Raw genomic sequence first — 18,937 nt, forward strand, 5'->3', positions numbered from 1 at the left:
GTTCTGCTGGAAGCAGTGGATGGATTTCAAAGCAGTTCAGCTGTGCTGAACGCTTGCAGCTTGGAGCAGACAGTTGCAGTCCTTCAGCATCTTCTAGTGCAGTGCCTGAGTGGTCTTCAGCATACTTGTTTCAGAACTCAGAAATGTAGTTGAGGACGGGCCTGCGTTGGGTTTGATGTGCACCAGGAATAACAGCGTGTTAGCTGAGATGTGAATAATGGGCTGAGATGTCCTGCGAGAGGAAAGCTCCGAGCAGGGTTACAGAGGTTTGCAGCCCAGAGGCAAGCTGGGGTTTTGTTTGTTTAACACTCACGGCTCTTTGATATGAAACGTCACAGAAGAGCTGGAGAACGGAACTTGGAGCTTTGTATTTGGGATGCCAAGGGGTTGAACACAGTCCTGTGGAACTGGATTTAAACGTACAAGGACTGCTTCAAAAGTAGTGGCTTTATTTTATTTTGTTGGCCCACCATATCGGGAATGGATGTTGATGGGGTGGCAGTAGAGGTTGAACCTTCCCCCAATATCCCATTACGTGTTGTTGCTGTGTGACAGACAGCAGCAGAAGGACACTGACAGAACGGTGTCTGACATGGAAGTGCAGATAAAGCAAAGGTGTGTCATTGAATTCCCCCACGTGGAATGAAGGCACTCATGGTGTTCATTGATGCTTTCTGAATATTGATGGAGACCCGGCAGTGGATGTGAGCATGGTGGTGCATTTCAGCAGTGGTGATGGCGACGTGGAAGCCAGCCACATTCTGGACAGCCATGTGGATTTTGACAAGTGCAGCATTCAGACTCCTGTTAGCACTGGTGAAAATGCATGGCTAATGGTTGTTCCTATGTTAAAAAAAAAAACCAAAAAAAAAAACACCAAAAAACCCAGTGTTTTTTAGCTGAGAATGTGCTCTATCAAATTGCGTCATTGTACTCTTTGTATTAGTTGCCATTTCCAGGGAAATAAATAGGAGGCATTACTTTTGGAGCAACGCATGTTCAAGTCTGAAAATTCTTAAAGCCATTTTTCCCAATTTCTCTTTTCTTTGTGTAAATCTGAAGGGCTGTGTAGGAGTACCAGTGGCAGTAGTGTTTACCATAGCTCTGGGTCTGATCCCAAAGTCTGGAAGGCGGTTCTTCGTAAACGCAGCGTCCTGAGCCGTGAGTGTGAATGTGTGCAGAGCTCTGGGGCACTTGGGGTTGGAGCTCTGGCTGCTCTGTTACGCTAAGGCCACGATCGGATGGAATTCTTCTGAGCTCTGTTTTGAAGTGATGGTGTGTTTCTACCACAGAGATTTTACTTCCATTATTTTTCAGAGGTTTATTTCCGGACATCCCTGATGTTCAGCAGAACTCTGATGGGGGTCGGCTACAAGCAGGCAGGTGCAGAGGTCTGCTGGAACTTGGTGACACGTTTAAATTCCAAACCCATTGTATTGAGTTAATCTCCTTCCTGGATCAGGGATCAGCACTGTAAATTTATTTGTTAAAAAAGCTAATACTTTTATTACACAGGGGGCTCTGTGACTGAGCTCTTAGAACTTGACAGTATTTCAGCAGTGGCATAGTGCATTTTCTCTGTAGCCTGCAGCTGGAAGAGAATGAGAAGGTTCCTGCCTGGAGAGTGACCAGTTGCCTTTTTTTCCCCTTGCCCAGAAATGCACTTTGCTTTGGGCAGTCAGGGCTCAGTTGCACTGAGATGAGGCATCTTATATCTATTTGTTTTGCTTGAGAAAGGAGACTTTCAATTCTGGATCTGCTGAAGCACAGGCAGTGTGCACGCAGCTTTGTTGCTCATTATTGAGGCTGTGGGTAGCTGGATTTCCTTCCTCACTGCAGCTGAAGAGCAAACTGCTGCTGAAGAATGCTTCACCTGGTTCTGTGCTACCTGCTTAATGGTACTGAGTGTCAGGCCTGATTTCTGGAGGGGAGGAGGTACTATAAACAATTTGAACACGTAAGTAACTCCATTGTGTGTGTAAACAGTATGAATTAAGCTCTGGGTCACAAACCACATGCAGACCTCCCTTGGCAGCAGCAGTGTCAGTAGTGCAGCAGTGGCATTTCACAATTCTGCTTTCCTTTCCCTCTGCTCATTCTTTCTCTGTCTTTCATCTGCTCTTAGGTGCTACTTGGGCTTCAACCCTGTGCCAGTAAAACAATCCCCCTAAAAACTGGCACTGTGCTTTGCAAGGTGTAGTAGCCATACACGTAAGTTCTGTGTGTCCTCTTTTTCCTCAACGTGTACTTAGCACTGAGGAAGCAGTTAAATCAAACTGAAATGTTCAAGAAATGGAAACTTACTGATTTTCTTTTAAGCTTTATATTATAACATCTTCACCACAGCATTTGATAATAACTGCTTGTTTCTTCTAATATGCTCCTTCAGTTTCATACGGAGTTTATTTTGTTCTTCTCAGTGAATGAGTCCTGTTTTTTAACCTGTTGTATTCATCAGGTTTATGCTTTGGCTTGTATCTTATGTCTCCCAAAGTAGGAAAAGGTTGGTGGGGGAGGGGTAGGATCTGTTGAGGAGGACAGAATCTGTCTGGAAAGAAGACTGAAAGCTCTGAAAGCTGTTCCTCTCTCTGTAAGTGGTCACGGTGGGTCTCTGCAGGGAAGCACACTCTTCATCTTGATATTAGCAGTGATTAAATGAAGACTGTTGGGAAAGATTTGCAAAACTGGGTCTCACTTCACCTACTGCTGTTCATAAGCAGCCCCTGTTAAGCACTTGTGTTTGCTGTGCCCTCGTGTTTTGCTGGAAGGCAGCCTTGGAGAGGTGTTAACATGAATGCAGTGAGAGCCCGAGCACTTCACTGCAGCCCATTGACCTGGTGGTCATCTTAGGGAATCTTGTGTGCAGTGGAAGCATTTGGATTAATCCCCATTGCAAACTAGCGATGGTAGTGAATCAGCACTGAGATTCTTTGAATGACAGGCTGATGTCAAATCCTGGTACTGTTGAATCGTGGACGTTGGATTTGGGTCTGGGCACTGTGCTTGACTTTGTATTTATTTCCTTATTTATTTTAAGATGACTATTTCTGTGCCACTGGGAGCCAGCAGTTAGTGCTGATAGTTCTCTCTGATGCACAGAGAGCAGCTCTGTACTGGAGCTGGCCTTCACCCTGCACCTCCCTCTGCCTCCTCATTGCTCACACAGCTGTTGGTGGGAGTAAGTAAGGTGAAAGAAGAGACTGAAGTGAACTTCCTGATTTTGGTTATTTTTAGCCTCTCTGCGTTCAGTGATGTGATCCCATTGCAGATCTTCTGAGTATTGTCACTTATTTTGAACAAGGGTATTCCCTGTAGCTAAAAATTTCAGTTTTCCAACATCTTCAGCTTTCTCACCTGTATTAAGTAGGTCACTCTTTTCAGGTTAGAGTAACTGCGAAATCTCTGACAATCATAATGTAACCACCGAGGGGGGAGGGGAAGTTCCTGGCCCAGCCACTGTTCTTCTCATATTTTCAGCACAGTGGTTAAAATCCTCTCAGGGCTGTGTTCAGGCACTCACATTTGGAGTCAGGGCTCCCTGCAGCCTTCCCCTGGTCCCATGCTGGTTCAGAGACGCATTGGGTCAGACATGTTTGCAGCAGGATGCTAAAAGCTGTCAGAGTAAGCTTCCCGGGTACGGTAACAGGTTGGAGGCAGAGATTGATTTTCATCATTGTGAACATAACTTACAGTGCACCTTTTGCTGTTAATACCTCAGCCACATGTTAGACTTCAGCGTTAAACCAATTTTACTTGGTTGGCAGGGCCTAGTTAGTGTAGCCTGAGCAAAATATTGGTGGAGATTGACTAGGCTAATATTTTTAATCCCTTACTTTAGTACACCATGAAATGCACATTAACCACCTCAGATTCATGCTTTATTAAGTCAAAGGATGGGTGTACAGTAAGAGCACTTGAAATTTTGGCAGGATACAGTTTTCTAGTTAGAGAGTTGGTGTGTTTTCTGAAGTAAGAAATTTTTTGATGTTATTAGAGTAATTTACAGGTCATTTTCACCCTCAGCGTTGGGCTGCTGTGCATCATGCCAAGCCAGGTAACCTTTCAGTGTCGCAAACCCCTTCTCATTGGTAGTGCTCCACTTCTGGTTCCTACATCACACTCAGGAATTTGGTGTGGGCAGTCTGGTCGCCCGGGTCCCCAGAGGGGATGCCCTGCTCACCCCTTGGCTGGATGCAGTGTCCCCAGCTGAGCTGGCCCCTTCCCCATGCGCTGTCTGGACCTGGGGGAGCTGCTCAGGGCTGGCGCATGCCTGCTGTGTGCCCCTGTATTTCTTAGAGGAATGTGTGCTGGGGAAGCAGGCTCCAGAAATGGGTCACTACTTCCCAAGGAATGCCTGTGGCCTACATGCTGGGTCAGAGGAGTGCCTGCAGCCTGGGACCACGAGCGGCTGTTGTATGAGCAGGGTGTGTTGGTTCTGGCTGTGGCTGTATCTCAGTGCTCTTCAGATGCGTGGGGGATGGAGGGGTGTCTGCTCCCATCCCTGCTGGCCCCGTGATAGTGATAGCACGGCTGTCTGCCTGGTGAGGAGGGGCCCTGCTGCTCTGATGGATAACACACAGCGGATGTTGCAGTAGTAGCTCAGTACCTGGATGGACCTGAAGAGTTCCTGTTCTTTGGCCCAACCAGGCTGTTTAACTATTTGGTGAGACTGAAAACAGACTGCTGTAGAAGTGCTGCTTGTGGTGGTGTGAAGCGCTGCCTTTTCCTTCAGAGCTTTGACAGTTCTTTCAGATGCAGTTTTTCAAGCAGCAATCAAGTGAGTGGATTGGAGTTCAGTTATCAGAGCTAAGTGGGAGAAGTATGCTGCTTTTGCAGAGAGTTGACAAAGCACCTGTGTGGCTAGCAGTGCACGCAGCTGCCTGGAACAGGTCGTTGCATGCATGCAGTGGCTTCTGCTGGTCCCACTTCCAGTTCTAAATCTCAAAAGCACTGTCTAGTCCTGGAAACAAATAACGACTTAAGACAAAAAGCACATTGGTCCTATGATTTCCTCCCCTCCTCAACCCCATTTTCACCTGAATATGAAACACCGTGTGGATCACAAAGCTGCGTAAGCAGGCTCTGATGCTGGGCATCTGCATGGCTGCTGCTGGGTGGGTCTCGGATCCATCCAGCCAAATGCACCAGGTATGAATTAAATGCAGTGGCCATTTCTTTCATCTTGAATAAGCATCCATGTGACATGAACCACTGCAGTGATAATGTTATTAACGACAGCAGGACTGTCTTGCCTGGTTTTACTCCTTTCTTGCAGAACTGATGGTGAAAAAGCTGCATCTTGTCTGAGCTGGTCTTCGACTTATTAGCAAATTTGTTAAAATCAGTAACATAAATCGGATGAAAACTTTGCCTGACAATGATGCTTGAAGTGACATTTCTCAAAATATTTCTTATTTGTACATTCAAAAAATGTAATAGGAAAAGAACGTGTAAGGCTATCCTTAGGAAAGTAGTTGCATCGTGCAGTTAATGCAGCGCATGCAATGCTGCCACAAAGCACTTTGCCCCTTAATACAGGTTTGTAACTTTGGATGTGAAGAGTTCATAAGTTCATAAGGTTGGAAAGGACCTATAAGATCATCTAGTCCAACCATCCTCCTATCACTATCTCTACCCAACTACTAAATTAAGTCCTTTAGCACCTCATCTAAACGCTTCTTGAACAGCGCTAGGGACGGTGCCTCAACCACCTCCCTAGGCAGGCCATTCCAGTGCCTGACCACTCTTTCAGAAAAGAAATGCTTCCTCAGGTAAAGAGGTCCCATAATTTTGCTGAGTGCTTTGGGCACTGCTGTCATGAGTTGTAGTTTGTGTGGATGGGCAGGTAGGTATAACTTCTCCTGTCCTGCAGCTGGAGCTCCACATTCAGAGTGGCTGTTCCTGTGTGAGCCAGAGCACAAGGGGAGCTGGGTACTGCTGTTCTGAGGAGGAAGGCTGTGCTGGTTGCAAGTGTGGTTGGACTCCAAGATTGCTGAGCTGCAGTAGTGCTTATTTCCCACCACTTAGTCCATTCGTAGTGTTTCTTTTCACGTGAAGCAGATGAGGAGCTTACACTAATAACACGTGTAGAAGAGAAAACAAGTCAAATAAAAAACTTCAACAAAGATCTGACTGTCAGTGCTGTATCTGTTAAGTCTGGATAGTAGCAGAAGCAATAATAAAATCTAAAAACGGAGTGCCTATAAGCTGTGTTGGCAGGGTACCCTTTGTGTTCTGGGGTCGTGCATTGGGTGTCAGCACTCTGAAGCAGATGTGACGAGGCGGTGTCGGCAGTAGTCTGTGTAACAGAGGAACGCCGCTCTTGTCTTGGAATGTGCAGCCCAGTAGTAATGGGCACAGAGCTTCAGTGTGCAGCGTGGTCCGTGTGGTGGATGGTGAGCCTCTGCTGCACAGCAGTGGATGGAATGAGTCCCAGAGCCTTGCTTTGAGTGGGCAGTCCAGCAAGATCCCAGAGCCCGGTGGGCAGTCTCTTATGTCTCCCAGAGGCCCCCAGCACCCCCCAGGTGGCTGTTTGGGTGCTGGAGCAGTCTCTTGTTTACCAGGACGTCCCAAGGCAAAGCGTGGCAGGCTTCTCCCTTGTCCTTTTGAGTGTCTCCTTGTTCTTGTGGGCTTTGATTTACAGGGGTGCTGAGTCTGAGTTGGGAGCAGACGTCCCCAGGAGTATTAACATACCTGAACGCGACCGTGTGAACTAGAGCAAATCAAACCATGTGTGCATGTTTATTTCTTTAAGTTTTGTATGGTCAAAGGGTGCAATAGGAAAAATAGCAAGTGTATCTGCTAGATAGAAGTACAGACACTGTATTGTGTCTGATGGGGTTTGAGAACAAGCTGAGACAGATGAAGAGAGACTCTCCTGTTACATGCGCACAGATAAATTTCCTTTTGTGGAGCTTAGCTGTTATAAGTATGCCAGTGTTGTGTTACCGCCCTGATAAACACAACATATTGCCGCTGGCTAAAACCTGGTGCCTGCAAATAGGTGAAATAACTGAACGCTGCGTCAGAGGCTTGGGCTGCTGCTTCGGCAGCTCTGCGTGCTTTGTCCGAGTGCAGCTTCTCCCCTCAAGATCCTTCAGCAAAAAAAAAAAAGCTTTCTGCTCTTTTCGGCCTCAAGTCTGTCTTGGCTTAGTTTTTGTTAAAAGTTGCAGCTAAAGGATTGGTGTTTCTGCTGATTGACTCACGCTGGTCATCCTTAAATCTGTATCTCACTGTGAGCGACAACGTCTGGAGCTCGTTTCAAGTTTGAGTCAGACCTGGTTGTAATGACATCTAAACTGGAGCTCTGCTTCTGTTCTGTTGGGTCAAGGTATCGAAAAAAGTAATACAGAAGTTGACTTTCAGGCCAGAAGCCTTTGATAGAGTCACACTAGTTGCAGGTTTTGTTAAATGTACAGTTCTTTCATTTCTTAGGCAAGGTCTCTGAGTTTGTGTCCTGTCTGCTTCTGAGAGGAACAATTAATTCTTTATAGGATTGTTTATTGAATAGCATACTGCACAGAAAGGTGTGGAGCTTAGGAAGTGTTAGGAATTCTGTTCTAGTGGTTTGTGGGATAGCTCTCTTTGCATTTGTTTGTGCCCTCCCTTCTGATCTGCCTTGTGCTGTCCTGTGCTCACCCCTCCTCTGAGCACTTCAGCTTTCAAGTCATGGAAAGTAGTCCAGGAGAAGGAGGGGAAATGAGCTGAGGAGCGGTGGGGAGGGCTGGGGAAAAAAAAAAGTCTACTTTTGCATGCTCCAAGGGTATACTTAAATTACTGACAGCGTTTGTGGCATAAAAGGTATAGCTGGAAATGTAAATGGCCTAGGTAGATCAAAAGCAGAGTGTGACTGGGAAGGGTTTGTTCCAGCTGTGCGTGTAGTCACCTAGTTGAAGCTCTGATGATGGCCCAGGCCACAAATGATGCATTATTCGGGAGAAAAATAAAGGGTGGGGAGAAGGCTTCTGGGATTCGTGGCTTTCCTGAGACAAAGGAAGAATCATTCATCAGTAGAATAAGGAATCTGAGATGCTGCTTAATTCGGTGGTGATGTTTATACCAGCTCCTCGCCAGAGGCAAAGCAGGAAGACGGTAATTAATTTTGGAAGTCCTCAGAATTTGCTTCAGATGAGTGGTGCAAGCACTGGAGCAAAAATAGCAGTAGTTAGGAAGATTTACCAGAGAGAATAGAGTATTGAGATTGGGAGTGTATTTGTGGAATTAGGGTGTTTCGCAGAGCATAAGAAAGATTTAATTCAGTGGCTGACATGCAGTAGTCAGCTGCTCTAAAACATATTTTCAAGTCTGGGTTGTTGCCTTTGTGCTCTGAGAATAGAGCCCAGAATGCTATTGAAATACAGGCTGAGGATTTGGCCTATCAAACAATAAATCAAATGAAATTTGTAATAAATAAGAGAGCAAATATACAACACATGCATAAGCACTGAAGTACAGCCTCTATTCAGAATGCATTTTTGCTTGGAAACATGCCAGTTCTGATCACTGCCTCATGTGAGGCCCCAGCTTTTCAAGGAAAGAGGTAATGTTTGTGACCAACCTGTTTTGTTTTTTTTCCCTTGCCAGGCAAAGCCGAGCTAAAGCTCCTCTCAGTGTGGTGGGAGTGCCTTGCTTGGTGTGCTGCAGCCACTGAGGTTGAGAGCAGTGGGATGAGGGGTTGGCTCAGGGAGGGGTACCCTGTGCTGCTCTGGGGATACCAAGTGCTCCTGCCCTTGGAGAGGGCAGGAGGGGAAGTCTTATGGGGAAATAGTTACTTGGGGTGGTGACACTTCAGGGTGTTGAGAGAGCTGTTGTGCGCAGGAGCCCTGGCGTGTAGAATAAAACCCATCTGTAGCATCTCTCCATCCTTTATCCATGTGGCTGCAGTGCAAGATGAGACTGAAATTAAACGATGTGGGTGTGAGGCCCCAGTTTGTGATTGTCTCTCAAATTCCTGTTTCTAAAACAGTTGTTTGCATGATTTGCATGAGCTGTGTATTTTTGAGGCTTGCAGCTGCAGATGGTACTGCACGATGCATTTCGTTTGGGAAGCTGTGTCTGTGGTAAAGAGTTGTTTGCAGAATGGTTGCTGCTGTACGGGTGTTGCAGTGGTTGTCAGTAGGTATTTTTTATTTTTTATCCAAGTAGCTTGGTTTTTAGATTCAGCTGTTCTGTGCTAAAGCAGATCTGGAGGAATCCTGGGTAGGTTTTCTGCCTCATTGATTTGGGTGCAGTTATGCTAGGTTTGGAAAGAGAGCCTCAGAATGTGAGTGTCGTTGTGCCTGTTACATGTGTGTATTGTTTTCTTTAAAATAGAAGGTGTACTACTTTTCTGATGGTGTTTGCTTAACTGATGTGAGGCCTTGGGTCCCGTGGCAGCCTTCTTGGCACCAGGACAGCGGGGTGGATGTGTTACAGTTGAGTAGTTAAACAAGAAAAACTTTCTGGTCACTTCTTAAGTTTTTTTTTGTTTTCATTCAAAAGGAAAAAAAAAAAAACCTAACTGAGGTGAAACTGCCGACCAAAAAGCGATAAAATTGTCCATGGAGTGTTTAACAGAGTTATTGAATTCCTGTTCTGCATGCTTTTAAGAATTCCCTTGTAAGCAGTGGAGGCCGATGCCCAGCATTCCTTATGTGTTCTGTATAGCACCTTTTCAGCTGTGGCTTGTTTGTTTGTTAGAAGAACATTCTTCACATAGGTACAACTAGATAATTAACACAGCTCAGTCCTGATTTTGGTGCCTGCTAACATTCGGATGCTTCCCAGATAGTAAGTTGCACTTTCCAAGCAGTCAAGAGAAGCTGATCTGGAGAACACTCGTGGCAACAGTCTGCTCCTCCTTGGAGCCCAAGGAATTGTCTGCATTAACACTGTGATGGAAAAAAACAGGTTACAGTCAGGAGGGGAAGGGAAAATCAAGTTTAAGCCTTATGTATGAGTGAATGCTGGGGAAAGTCCCAACTGCTCTGGGACCCGGTGATGATCCCTGAGTCAGTCCAGACTCCAACACTTGCCATCCCTTACGGTCAGTGGATCGTGGATGTTACTGTAGGACGTGGGACAGCGTGACAAACAGGGCAGGAAAATGTTTATTTTTTGTTATTTTAAAATTTATTATTATTTATATTTATTATATCAATAACTCCTGAGAACTGCATCTCTCAGGAACTTGGAAACTGGAGCGAAAGAGGGAATCTGAAATCTGCTCCTTGGAACAAAGCAGCAGTTTGTTGGCGAGCTTGTTGGGAAGCATCCCTTGTGAGGGAGGAGTGGTTCCTGGTGTGCTCTCTGTGGGTGTTAGTTTTAGACAAGTGCATAGTTGCTATCGTTAATTACATTGAACATCAGTGTAACCTATGTGTAGACTTTTCACTGTAGGAATTGTTTAAAATCATAGTTCTCCTTTTCCACATACACAAGTACGTTTCCTCCCCACGTCCCAGCAGCTCTCGTGCAGTCATTTTCCATTCATTTCTTTGTTTCTGGAATTGAATGGCAGTGTTAAATGCTTTGTATAAGTTCACCGTGCTGCTGCATCGGGATGCAGCCTGGTTCACTTCCCCACTTTCCTCCGTCTTAAAAAAGTACAGGAGAAGTGAAAAAGGGTGCAGCGAGGGCACTACAGATCATCGTAGGTACCAAATGGTGCTACAGCAGTAGCAGTTCAGCCTGTTGTAGTGTTTGGTGCACTTAGAGCCCGTAGTGGTTGTTTTCTGTAGAAGCACTGCTTAAAGAGCAGTGCAGTTGGGTGTTGTGTGTGGCAGGTCCTGACATCCTCAGCTGTGCTTACCAACAGCAGCAAGTGCTTTGTGCATAATGCTGTGGGCACACAGCATGTTCTCACATTGTACACCTGCGCTGTAGGACTGCCAGCCCACGTCTGTAGGTAACTTGGCTTGTGGCTGTGCACTGCTCTGCTATAGCAGCCGCCTTCAGAGCAGCTCTGGTAGTTGCTGGGGTCATTCTGAGTGTGGTTTTCTTGCCTTTCCTTTCTGCAGAAGCCTCGTCCCAGAACTGGGGCTGCCCATAGCAGCCACGACAGATTTCTGTGGTCCCACAGTGTACATCCAGCATTTTTTTCCTCACATTGCAATTGAATAAGGTAGAAGGGAGAAAATAGGACCAATGCTAGCAAATTTGTAATGTAATGATAAAAAAGGCCATTAAAAGTGCTGCCAAAAGTCACAGGAAGAAAAGCTGATGGTGTTGGATCTTAGGTGTGAGGTCTCCAACATGCAGATGCCACGTTTTCTCTAATGCAGATGGATCTGATATATATGTATTTTTTAACAGAGTAGAAAAGTACTGTTAGGCCTGCTTAGAGATAAAGTGTGGGGCTAAGAGCAGTGTTCCCCCCACAGTACTCCAGTATTGTTGCAGTGCAAAGTCTTTATTATTATCTACTAATGTTCTCTGTTGGAAATTGATTTTTGTATTCAAGCTCTTCCACAGGCAGGTGAATGGTGTTTCCAGTTTCAGAAAGTGATGTTGGTACTAGAAGTGAAGGTGTGTTACGCCCTGCTCCCTGTCCTGCTCCCTGCAGTGTGGCAGAGCTCAGCAGATTGCAGTGCTGAGTTGAGGTGTGAGCAGTGCAATCAGTGTTCATGCATTCGCAAACAAAATTTCGGTGTCCATACAGAATTGTCTTACCTTCAGAGCTAGCTTTACAAAAGGTAATACAGTATTTTATTGTATTGTTTCAAACACAAACTTTCTTTGTTGCTTAACTATATGGCAAGCATTCAGTTGTAGTATTCATTTTGATGGTCTACAGCTTTCTGAAACGCAGAAGTGTGCTCAGACAAAATGAAGCAGAAATGAGTTCTGAAAACTTGCATAGATTGCTGACTACTCCCAGGGAGGCTGCTGGGTGGTAAAGCTGCAAGCATCCCATGCTTTAAGAAAGAGGCACATCAGGTGTGCAGTCACTAGTGCCATAGCACACTTATACTCCTATCCAAATAAGCTCGTTCTGTTACTGCTGGATTGTCTCCTTTTAAAGCTCAAAGAATGTGGTCTCAGCACTACAGTTGTGCCACGTTCAGTGGTGGCTGGGCTCCTTTTGATAGTGTACCGCTCTCTCTCTGTTTCAGAGGTTTGGTTTTCTCCAGGTACTTTTTCAGCCTTTTAAGTGATGCCTGCTGAATTCTCCGCGTTTGTTGTTGCAAGAGACAAGCTGGTTACTCACTAAAGCAGTAAAACATAAAGAGGGGTGTGATGTTGGAAAGACACGTTGTTTAGGGTGTGTTGGGTAGGCTGGGACCGAGCGCGTTGTCTGCAGTGCAGATGTAATCATGCTGCCATCTCTGGAATGTGCGGAGACAAGACGTAACGAGTTTGGATGGTTGCTTCTCCAGCCTTGCTCCTCTAGATGTGGTGAAGAGGAGGGTAGCAGGAGTCCAGTAGTTGTGATAATGGCTCATGACACTTCTGATGCTTCAGCCTTTCCCTTATCATGGAAGAAGATGATTTGTCTTGTCAACTGCTGTGTGCTGGTAGTGTTGTCTACCCCAAGTTACCAAACACTTAGAGAGTATGAAAAAAAATGTTAAAATGAGAAATCAGTCTACAGAAACTGCTTCTGCCAGAGTATAAAGTTGTAAATATGTGGGATAATTATAGGTGTGTGTTGTTAGTGTCCAAATTGATCTCTGGTTCATACAGTCTTTCATTTAACACTGAATTATTCATTAAGCACTGAGTTAAGCTGCTGAGAGCTGGCAGTAATTTAGTCACTGCTTGGTTTAGTATATTTGGTGTGGGGGGTGACTTCTTAAATGGCAGCTTTTGGATCACTGAATAATTGCACTGATAATACCTTGAATGATTTGTACATGTCTATAAGAAGTTAGTCATGTTTTTAAGGCTTAGGATTTTGTTTAGTGAATGCTGTCGACATGCTCATCCCTTTAAAGGCAGGCAGATCAATGAGTTGCAGTGGCAAAGTGCTTAATTTAGAGCATAGCTTCTGGGTTGGCTGTTTTTCTGCTCACCAAGTTACATTGTACCTCCCTTTTACCTTCCAGTAAGGATAGCTTTCTCTGCAGGGTGATGTTTTAGATGCTGTTTACCTTGGTGTGTAGCTCTCATGGATGATGATTGGTGTTCAGGAGCTTCTTACAGTAGTAACTTTGGTTTATCTGGGAATGTAATAGTCCTGTAACTTCAGATGGTCTGGATTCATGAGGTACACTGACACAACATATAAGCACTTGTGCCATCTCGTCTTTTGTCTCTGGCGGGCAGACATAATGACAGGGATGCAGTGATTGGTCAGTGTAGTAGTGGTGGCTGCAGCGTTGCTGGTGCCCTCTCCTTGCTCCAGGTGCTGTAGACGTGGCAGGGATGTCTGCTTCCACGTGAGGCAGCTTCCCCACCCCAGGGATGTTTTTCTCTTCGATTACTGTCTTGCATAGCATCGTTTCCTACTGCATAGGATTTGCAATTCACAGTCAGTAGTGCAGTTTATTTTGGATGTTTCAGAGGACAGGAGACTTCCGTATAATTCTTTAAACCCTCCCTACCTCTCTCTCTTTTTTTTTTTTTAACAAGCGTTTTCTGCTTGCTCCTCTTTAAAGAGATTAAAAATAGAAAAAAGTCATCTGCATTTCCTTTCTTCCTGTGACTGTGCCTTTCTCCCCTGGACTGCGTGCTTGTCTCTCGCCTTCTGATACTTCTTCACAAGCGTTGTTCCCCTTAGGTCTTGCTGTCCTTTGTTGCTTTCTGGGTGAATTAATAAATTAATAATAGAACAGGGAACAAACAAATGACCCACCCTTCTGCTAAGGTGAGAGCTACTTTTTTTTTGGCTGAAATTTCAACTTTCTGAAAGCTGTAGTGATATCTGTGACGTCAGTGTTCTATACCTATGCCTATACCCAGTCTTCCCGTTCTGAATAGTCAGCTTGATCTCCATCCCTGTACTTCGTTGAAATGTTTTGGGGGGTTGGTTTGTTCTTGGGTGCTTTTGGAAGGGCAGCAGTACTACAGAAATGGATTGATACTTGTATAGGTTTTTATTACAGTGACCTAGGAGTGCCTTAAAAAGGAAATGATAGAACACTGTTGCTTAATTCCCTCTCTAAGTCCCTTTGTGCAGGTAGGGAGTGGTGTTTGTATTCTGACTGTGCATAGGGATTAGAGGACAGGTATTTTCTCTTAATTCTGAAAGGCAGAGCTCTTCCAGAGCAAGCACATTTGGTAACTTTTTTTTTCTTCCATCAGGTGAATAATTTTCAATATTTTTTTCTTAAAACAATTCTAGTTACTTGAGAATTGGCTTCTTAGTGAAGTTACTCCAGTCACAGGACTTGTTAGGTTGCTCCCTGGGAGTTGTGCATGTTGCTTTGGCTTTCATGTAAGGGGTCCCAGACTCCTGGAAGCCCGAGGGCTTCTCGTGAGCTGCTGTCTGGTTGCATAAAACCCAGTACAACTGATGCGAACACTTGCTGGCCACTTCTGTGATATGGGGAATCTTTGCTACAGGGAGTTGTGAAATAATCTGTATTTTAACAGCTCCTAGTGCTAGTGCAGTTTGGCTGCTACAAGACTGATTTTGTTCCCTTTTCAGTGAAATTTACATAGTCTGTCTATATGCTGTTTTATTTCTGTGTGTTTTTAGGAAAGAGTCTGTGACTCTGAGTCTGTGGCTCAGTGTCAGCATTGTTGAACTTCCTTGCTGTGGGAGAGGGCTCCTGTAGCTCTTGTCCATGTGGGGACTGCAGGTGTTTAATGTAACTGGTTGTCACTGTTCGTTGTATTCTGCATTCTTCTTTCTAATGAAATAATACTTTAAAAATGTGTGTTCTGGAGAGATAGAAACCAATTTAAGTGTTCTTTACAACACAGTGTGTTTGTCTAAAGCATTGGAAGCTGTAATGGCATTTCTGTGTGCTGTATTTCAGGAGCTGAAAACATCCATGAGCTCACCTGCAGCTTCAGTACTTTCTTCTCATGCTAACTTCTGTGCTAACTTCTGGTGATTGTTAGATTGCACCCTTGCACAGCTGCAGTGAGAGCTGGTGTTGTGGGTAAAAGACAGGTCTGTGTTTGTGCAGGTCATTTATTCTAAGAGATGGGCTTTGTAAGAAGTCAAAAACGGCCGTGTTCACAGCAGCCATAGCGTCCACTGCTGTGAGTGGGGCTCCGTGCCCAAGGGCGGTGGTGCAGCCGTGTGTGTTGGCATGGGCAGCTGGGATGTGTGCTGTGCTGTGGTTTGTCTTAGCACCTCATAGTACCTCAGATGTGCCTCTGCTGTATCTCCTAAGGTGATCTGTGTTTTCTCCCTGCTCTCTGCTGGCTGGCTGTGGTTTGGGGCAGTGCAGAGCAGCATCTCACAGAAGCCCATCGCTTTGTTAAAGCCAGGTCCTAGCTCACAGACATCAAAGTGCTCCTTGCTGTCAGTGAGGGAGTGACATCTCCTTGGCTGTTTGCTCCAACCTGTTTATGGGCGATTAGTTGCCCTGATGGCGACTGGGAACAAAGCAGCCTGAGCTGGTGTGCAGGCAGTTGCTGTGCTGCTGCGTGCCCAGTGAGCTCTGCAGGTTAAGCCTTCCCCCCCGCAGTTAGTTCTGCTGTAATTAGGTTGCTGTTGTATGAACCCTGGCCTGCCCAGTGCTGCGGTGCTGGTTGCTGCCGGCGGACCCGGCCTGGCTGGCCCAGCAGCAGCCTTCAGCGCCGCCTGCTTCTGGTGCAGCCGCACTCGGAGTGGTCATGGGCACTGGGAGCGCGCTGTGATGGCAGACGCGATGAGCGCCCTGCACCCAACCCCGGGGCTGCTGCACCCAGCACGTATCCGAGTATCAGAGCTCTAATGCAGGAAGAAATCTCAGGTCTCATCAGTTTCTGTTTTCTAGTCCTGTGTGTTTGCTCAGAGCGCTGCTAATACAGTGAAAACAGAGGGCAGTGCCTGTTGTTGAGGTGGTTTACAGGGCTTCTGAGCGAGGCGCCCTGCCGGGCTGGCCGCTGTCCGAGGTGCTGCCGCCAGGAGCGCGCAGACTGCAGCCCGGCTGCTTGTGCCGGGTGCCCGCGGCTCTTGGGTTAACCGGGAAGATGCTGGGCGCGTCAGAGCAGTGCACCTTGAAAACACTTGTTTGTAGCTCATGGTGTTGTTTTGTACTTACACTTCTAGTGGAGTTTTACGTATGCTTTAGGTAGTTGTAGTAAAACTTAGTGTCAGTAGTGACTGAAATCTGGGGAATGTTACCTCTGAGGTGTTCCCAAGATGGTGAAGGACTTTCTTTGCAATTTTTTCTAAGTGAGATTTAACAGTGCACATTTACATTCGATTAAATACTTTTGTTTTCCTTTTAAAAGCAGTGAAATGGAAGAAGTCATAAAGTAAGTTGTGGATTTACCAGTCCATTACTCGAAATGTATCAGTAAAGATGAAACAGCAGGAAAAAGTCAATTAAGAAGTCATTTTTACTTTGAGACAGGATTATGAGATACTGACTGTAAGGCCATTGGAAGCTTAAGAATGTTTGTGTTCTCTGTTAATATGGGCTTTTTTTTTTTAAGCTGTTAACATTCATTGGTCTGCAGAGTTTTGCAGATGCACTTCCACCAGTACAATAGCTGTGTTGCTGCTCCGGTGGATGCTGTTTGGCAGGACAAGTTTGCCTTTCATATCTTGGAAAATATGTCTGTCTCATAAGCGTTACCTGAGATAGAAATGTCAATGCAGTTGAGTAATTTTTGTTTTTCTTTTTCTGCATTAGCTGGAGATGCAGATGATCCTCCAAGAATTACTCAAAATCCTGTCATTAATGGGAATGTAGCAATGGCCGATGGACACAACAACACTGAAGAGGACATGGAAGATGGTAAGGAAATACTGATGAAAATGTCTAGCTTTCTGGCTTTGTTATTTTTATGACTTTGAGAACAAAATTGCATATGTCTTACTTGTCCTTTGAACTGCATCTCATTAAAAAAATCAAAACCTCAGTAGTTAACTCTTTGTTCTCTGTGTAGCTTTTAACATAGCTATACAGTAGCATCAGGGACCTGGAAGGTTATATATTTATTTTCTCTTTGAAGTTCTTTAAACATTGCTGAAAGTTATGCTTTTCATTGGTAAATTCTCTGACGCATCCATTTATGCATACTGCAGCTGGTGCATTACCAAACAGTGATGTATGTCAGTTACACAATTCCTTCAGGACGTTTAGAGAGTCCTTATCTGTTCTGCTCTGTTAGGTGGCAGCTACAATCAATTTCTCTTTGTATAATAAGTCACTGTAACTGTTCCTTTGACAGACATATTCCACCCTTGCACTTGTGAGTCCAAGGGAATTTGTGTCTACTGATGTCCCCTTTAATGAGAGGGGAATGCAATTGAGGTTTCGAAATATTTTTGTTGACCTGTTAAATAAAAGTTCAGGTATATATTTTTTTTCTGTTACAGAAAATCAAATAATCTTAAAGTAGATATGCATGGGATTACTTAAGTGAACTGCAGATTATCTCTCTTTAAGTTTTTTGTTATATTTAGTGAAATAAGTGCCCAATTCTATTTCTTCTCTTAAGAGAGGAGGTGAGAGAGAAACTGCCCTTACTTTGAAGAACTAAATAAAATAGAATTGGGAGAATGGAGTTCAATGTGAGTGGGATTTCTTCCCCTGTGATTCTTTGTCTCATGCTGTCTCGGGTGAGATAATAAATCTGAAGTACTTGAAGATTTACTTCAGTTTGTGGAAAATCTTCAGTGGTTTTGTTTGAGAAAAATCACAATTTGAGTTTAGAGGGCAAAAAAACCCACTCGCTTCCATGTATTAAGGGAACTTAATATTAGATAGAATGACAGTAGAAAGTGGTAATATTCTGTGAAGAGAATGTGGTTTAAATTCAGGACATGCTGTAACGTTGGCAAATATAAAGTTTCCTGGGATTATGCTAGATAGTAATAATTAGGTCTGTTCAGCCTGTGATTTTTGTTACTGATCTCATTCAGGTGACTTTAATTCACAGTAATGAATTAAGACTCAAACAGGAATTCTTGTTTTGGTCAAGATCAGAATGCCTGTTAAAATAGATGTTGAGTGCTGTTTATGTTTATGGTGATATTAATTATTGTCCTCGTGCACTTCCAGTGTGGTCAGGAACATTGGCGCACTGTGCTGTTGGACTGCTTTCAGGGGTAGAATATAATGATTAAGCAATACTCTGTTAGCTCCTCGTTAGCATATTTGATTAAGGAGAGTGTGGATATGTCTTGGTGCTGTGATACTTCTTCATTGACACAGATAGAAGATCTTGTTGTGAAGACTTGCATCACAGAAGCACATGGTGCTGTTTCCAGGCCTTGTGGATCAGATGAGGTGCTTCTTGTTGTGCTATTTACACATCAGTGCAGTTGGCTTGCTGGTGGTTTGTTTGCTGTCCTGATCTGCAGCACAGGGTACATCTGTACCAGGCAGCTCGGAGTTCACGAGGTAGGGGGAAAAAGCAAAAAGACACAGGCCTCTTTAAGCATCCTACGTGTTTTTCTGTTGCTATTCATAGCTAGTGAGACCAGGCTGGGCTGAAAGAGTGTGCATAAAGAGAATTTGGATACTTCAGTAAGAAAACTAACATGAGTTTTAACAGTTTCTGTGGAAGAGGTGAAAAGAAGGATAAAATGATGATGCTTCGTTCCTGTCAGATCGTAGAAACCCAGTTTGAATTCAGGACGTTTTTGAAGTGGTTTTGTTCTTTCTGCTTAGCATGAGGAAAAATGACTGAGGTGGTGTGGAAGTGCAGCTCTCATCCCACGGGCCTGGCATGTAATGTGGCCGTTGAGTAACAAGGCACAGGACCGTGGTGCACCACTGGCAGGACTTGAGATGGGGCTGTGTTCTTCAGGGGCTTCGGCTGTGAGCTGGTGTTGCTCTGTGTGGTGAGCTGGCAATTAAAAAGAGCCAGCAGAAGGGATGTGCTGTGGTTTGTGCAGAAAAGG

The 18,937-nt window shown here is 44.8% G+C and overlaps 2 protein-coding genes across 3 annotated transcripts in view; both read left to right on the plus strand.

The window, feature by feature from the left end:
- CARHSP1 (calcium regulated heat stable protein 1) overlaps positions 1–18,937 on the plus strand; it is a 172,678-nt gene that overhangs the window by 44,321 nt on the left and 109,420 nt on the right. The window lies entirely within an intron of this gene.
- The window catches only part of USP7 (ubiquitin specific peptidase 7), a 71,680-nt gene that overhangs the window by 5,465 nt on the left and 47,278 nt on the right, over positions 1–18,937 (plus strand). For both annotated transcript variants that reach the window (XM_065732314.1, XM_065732315.1), the window contains exon 2: positions 16,719–16,823. In XM_065732314.1, the coding sequence (XP_065588386.1) occupies positions 16,719–16,823 (105 nt within the window). The remainder of the gene's footprint in view (positions 1–16,718; positions 16,824–18,937) is intronic.

The sequence above is a fragment of the Cyrtonyx montezumae genome, unplaced genomic scaffold, assembly GCF_038088225.1.
Source record: "Cyrtonyx montezumae isolate F1298 unplaced genomic scaffold, pur_monq_1.0 scaffold_16, whole genome shotgun sequence".
Classification (NCBI taxonomy): domain Eukaryota; kingdom Metazoa; phylum Chordata; class Aves; order Galliformes; family Odontophoridae; genus Cyrtonyx; species Cyrtonyx montezumae.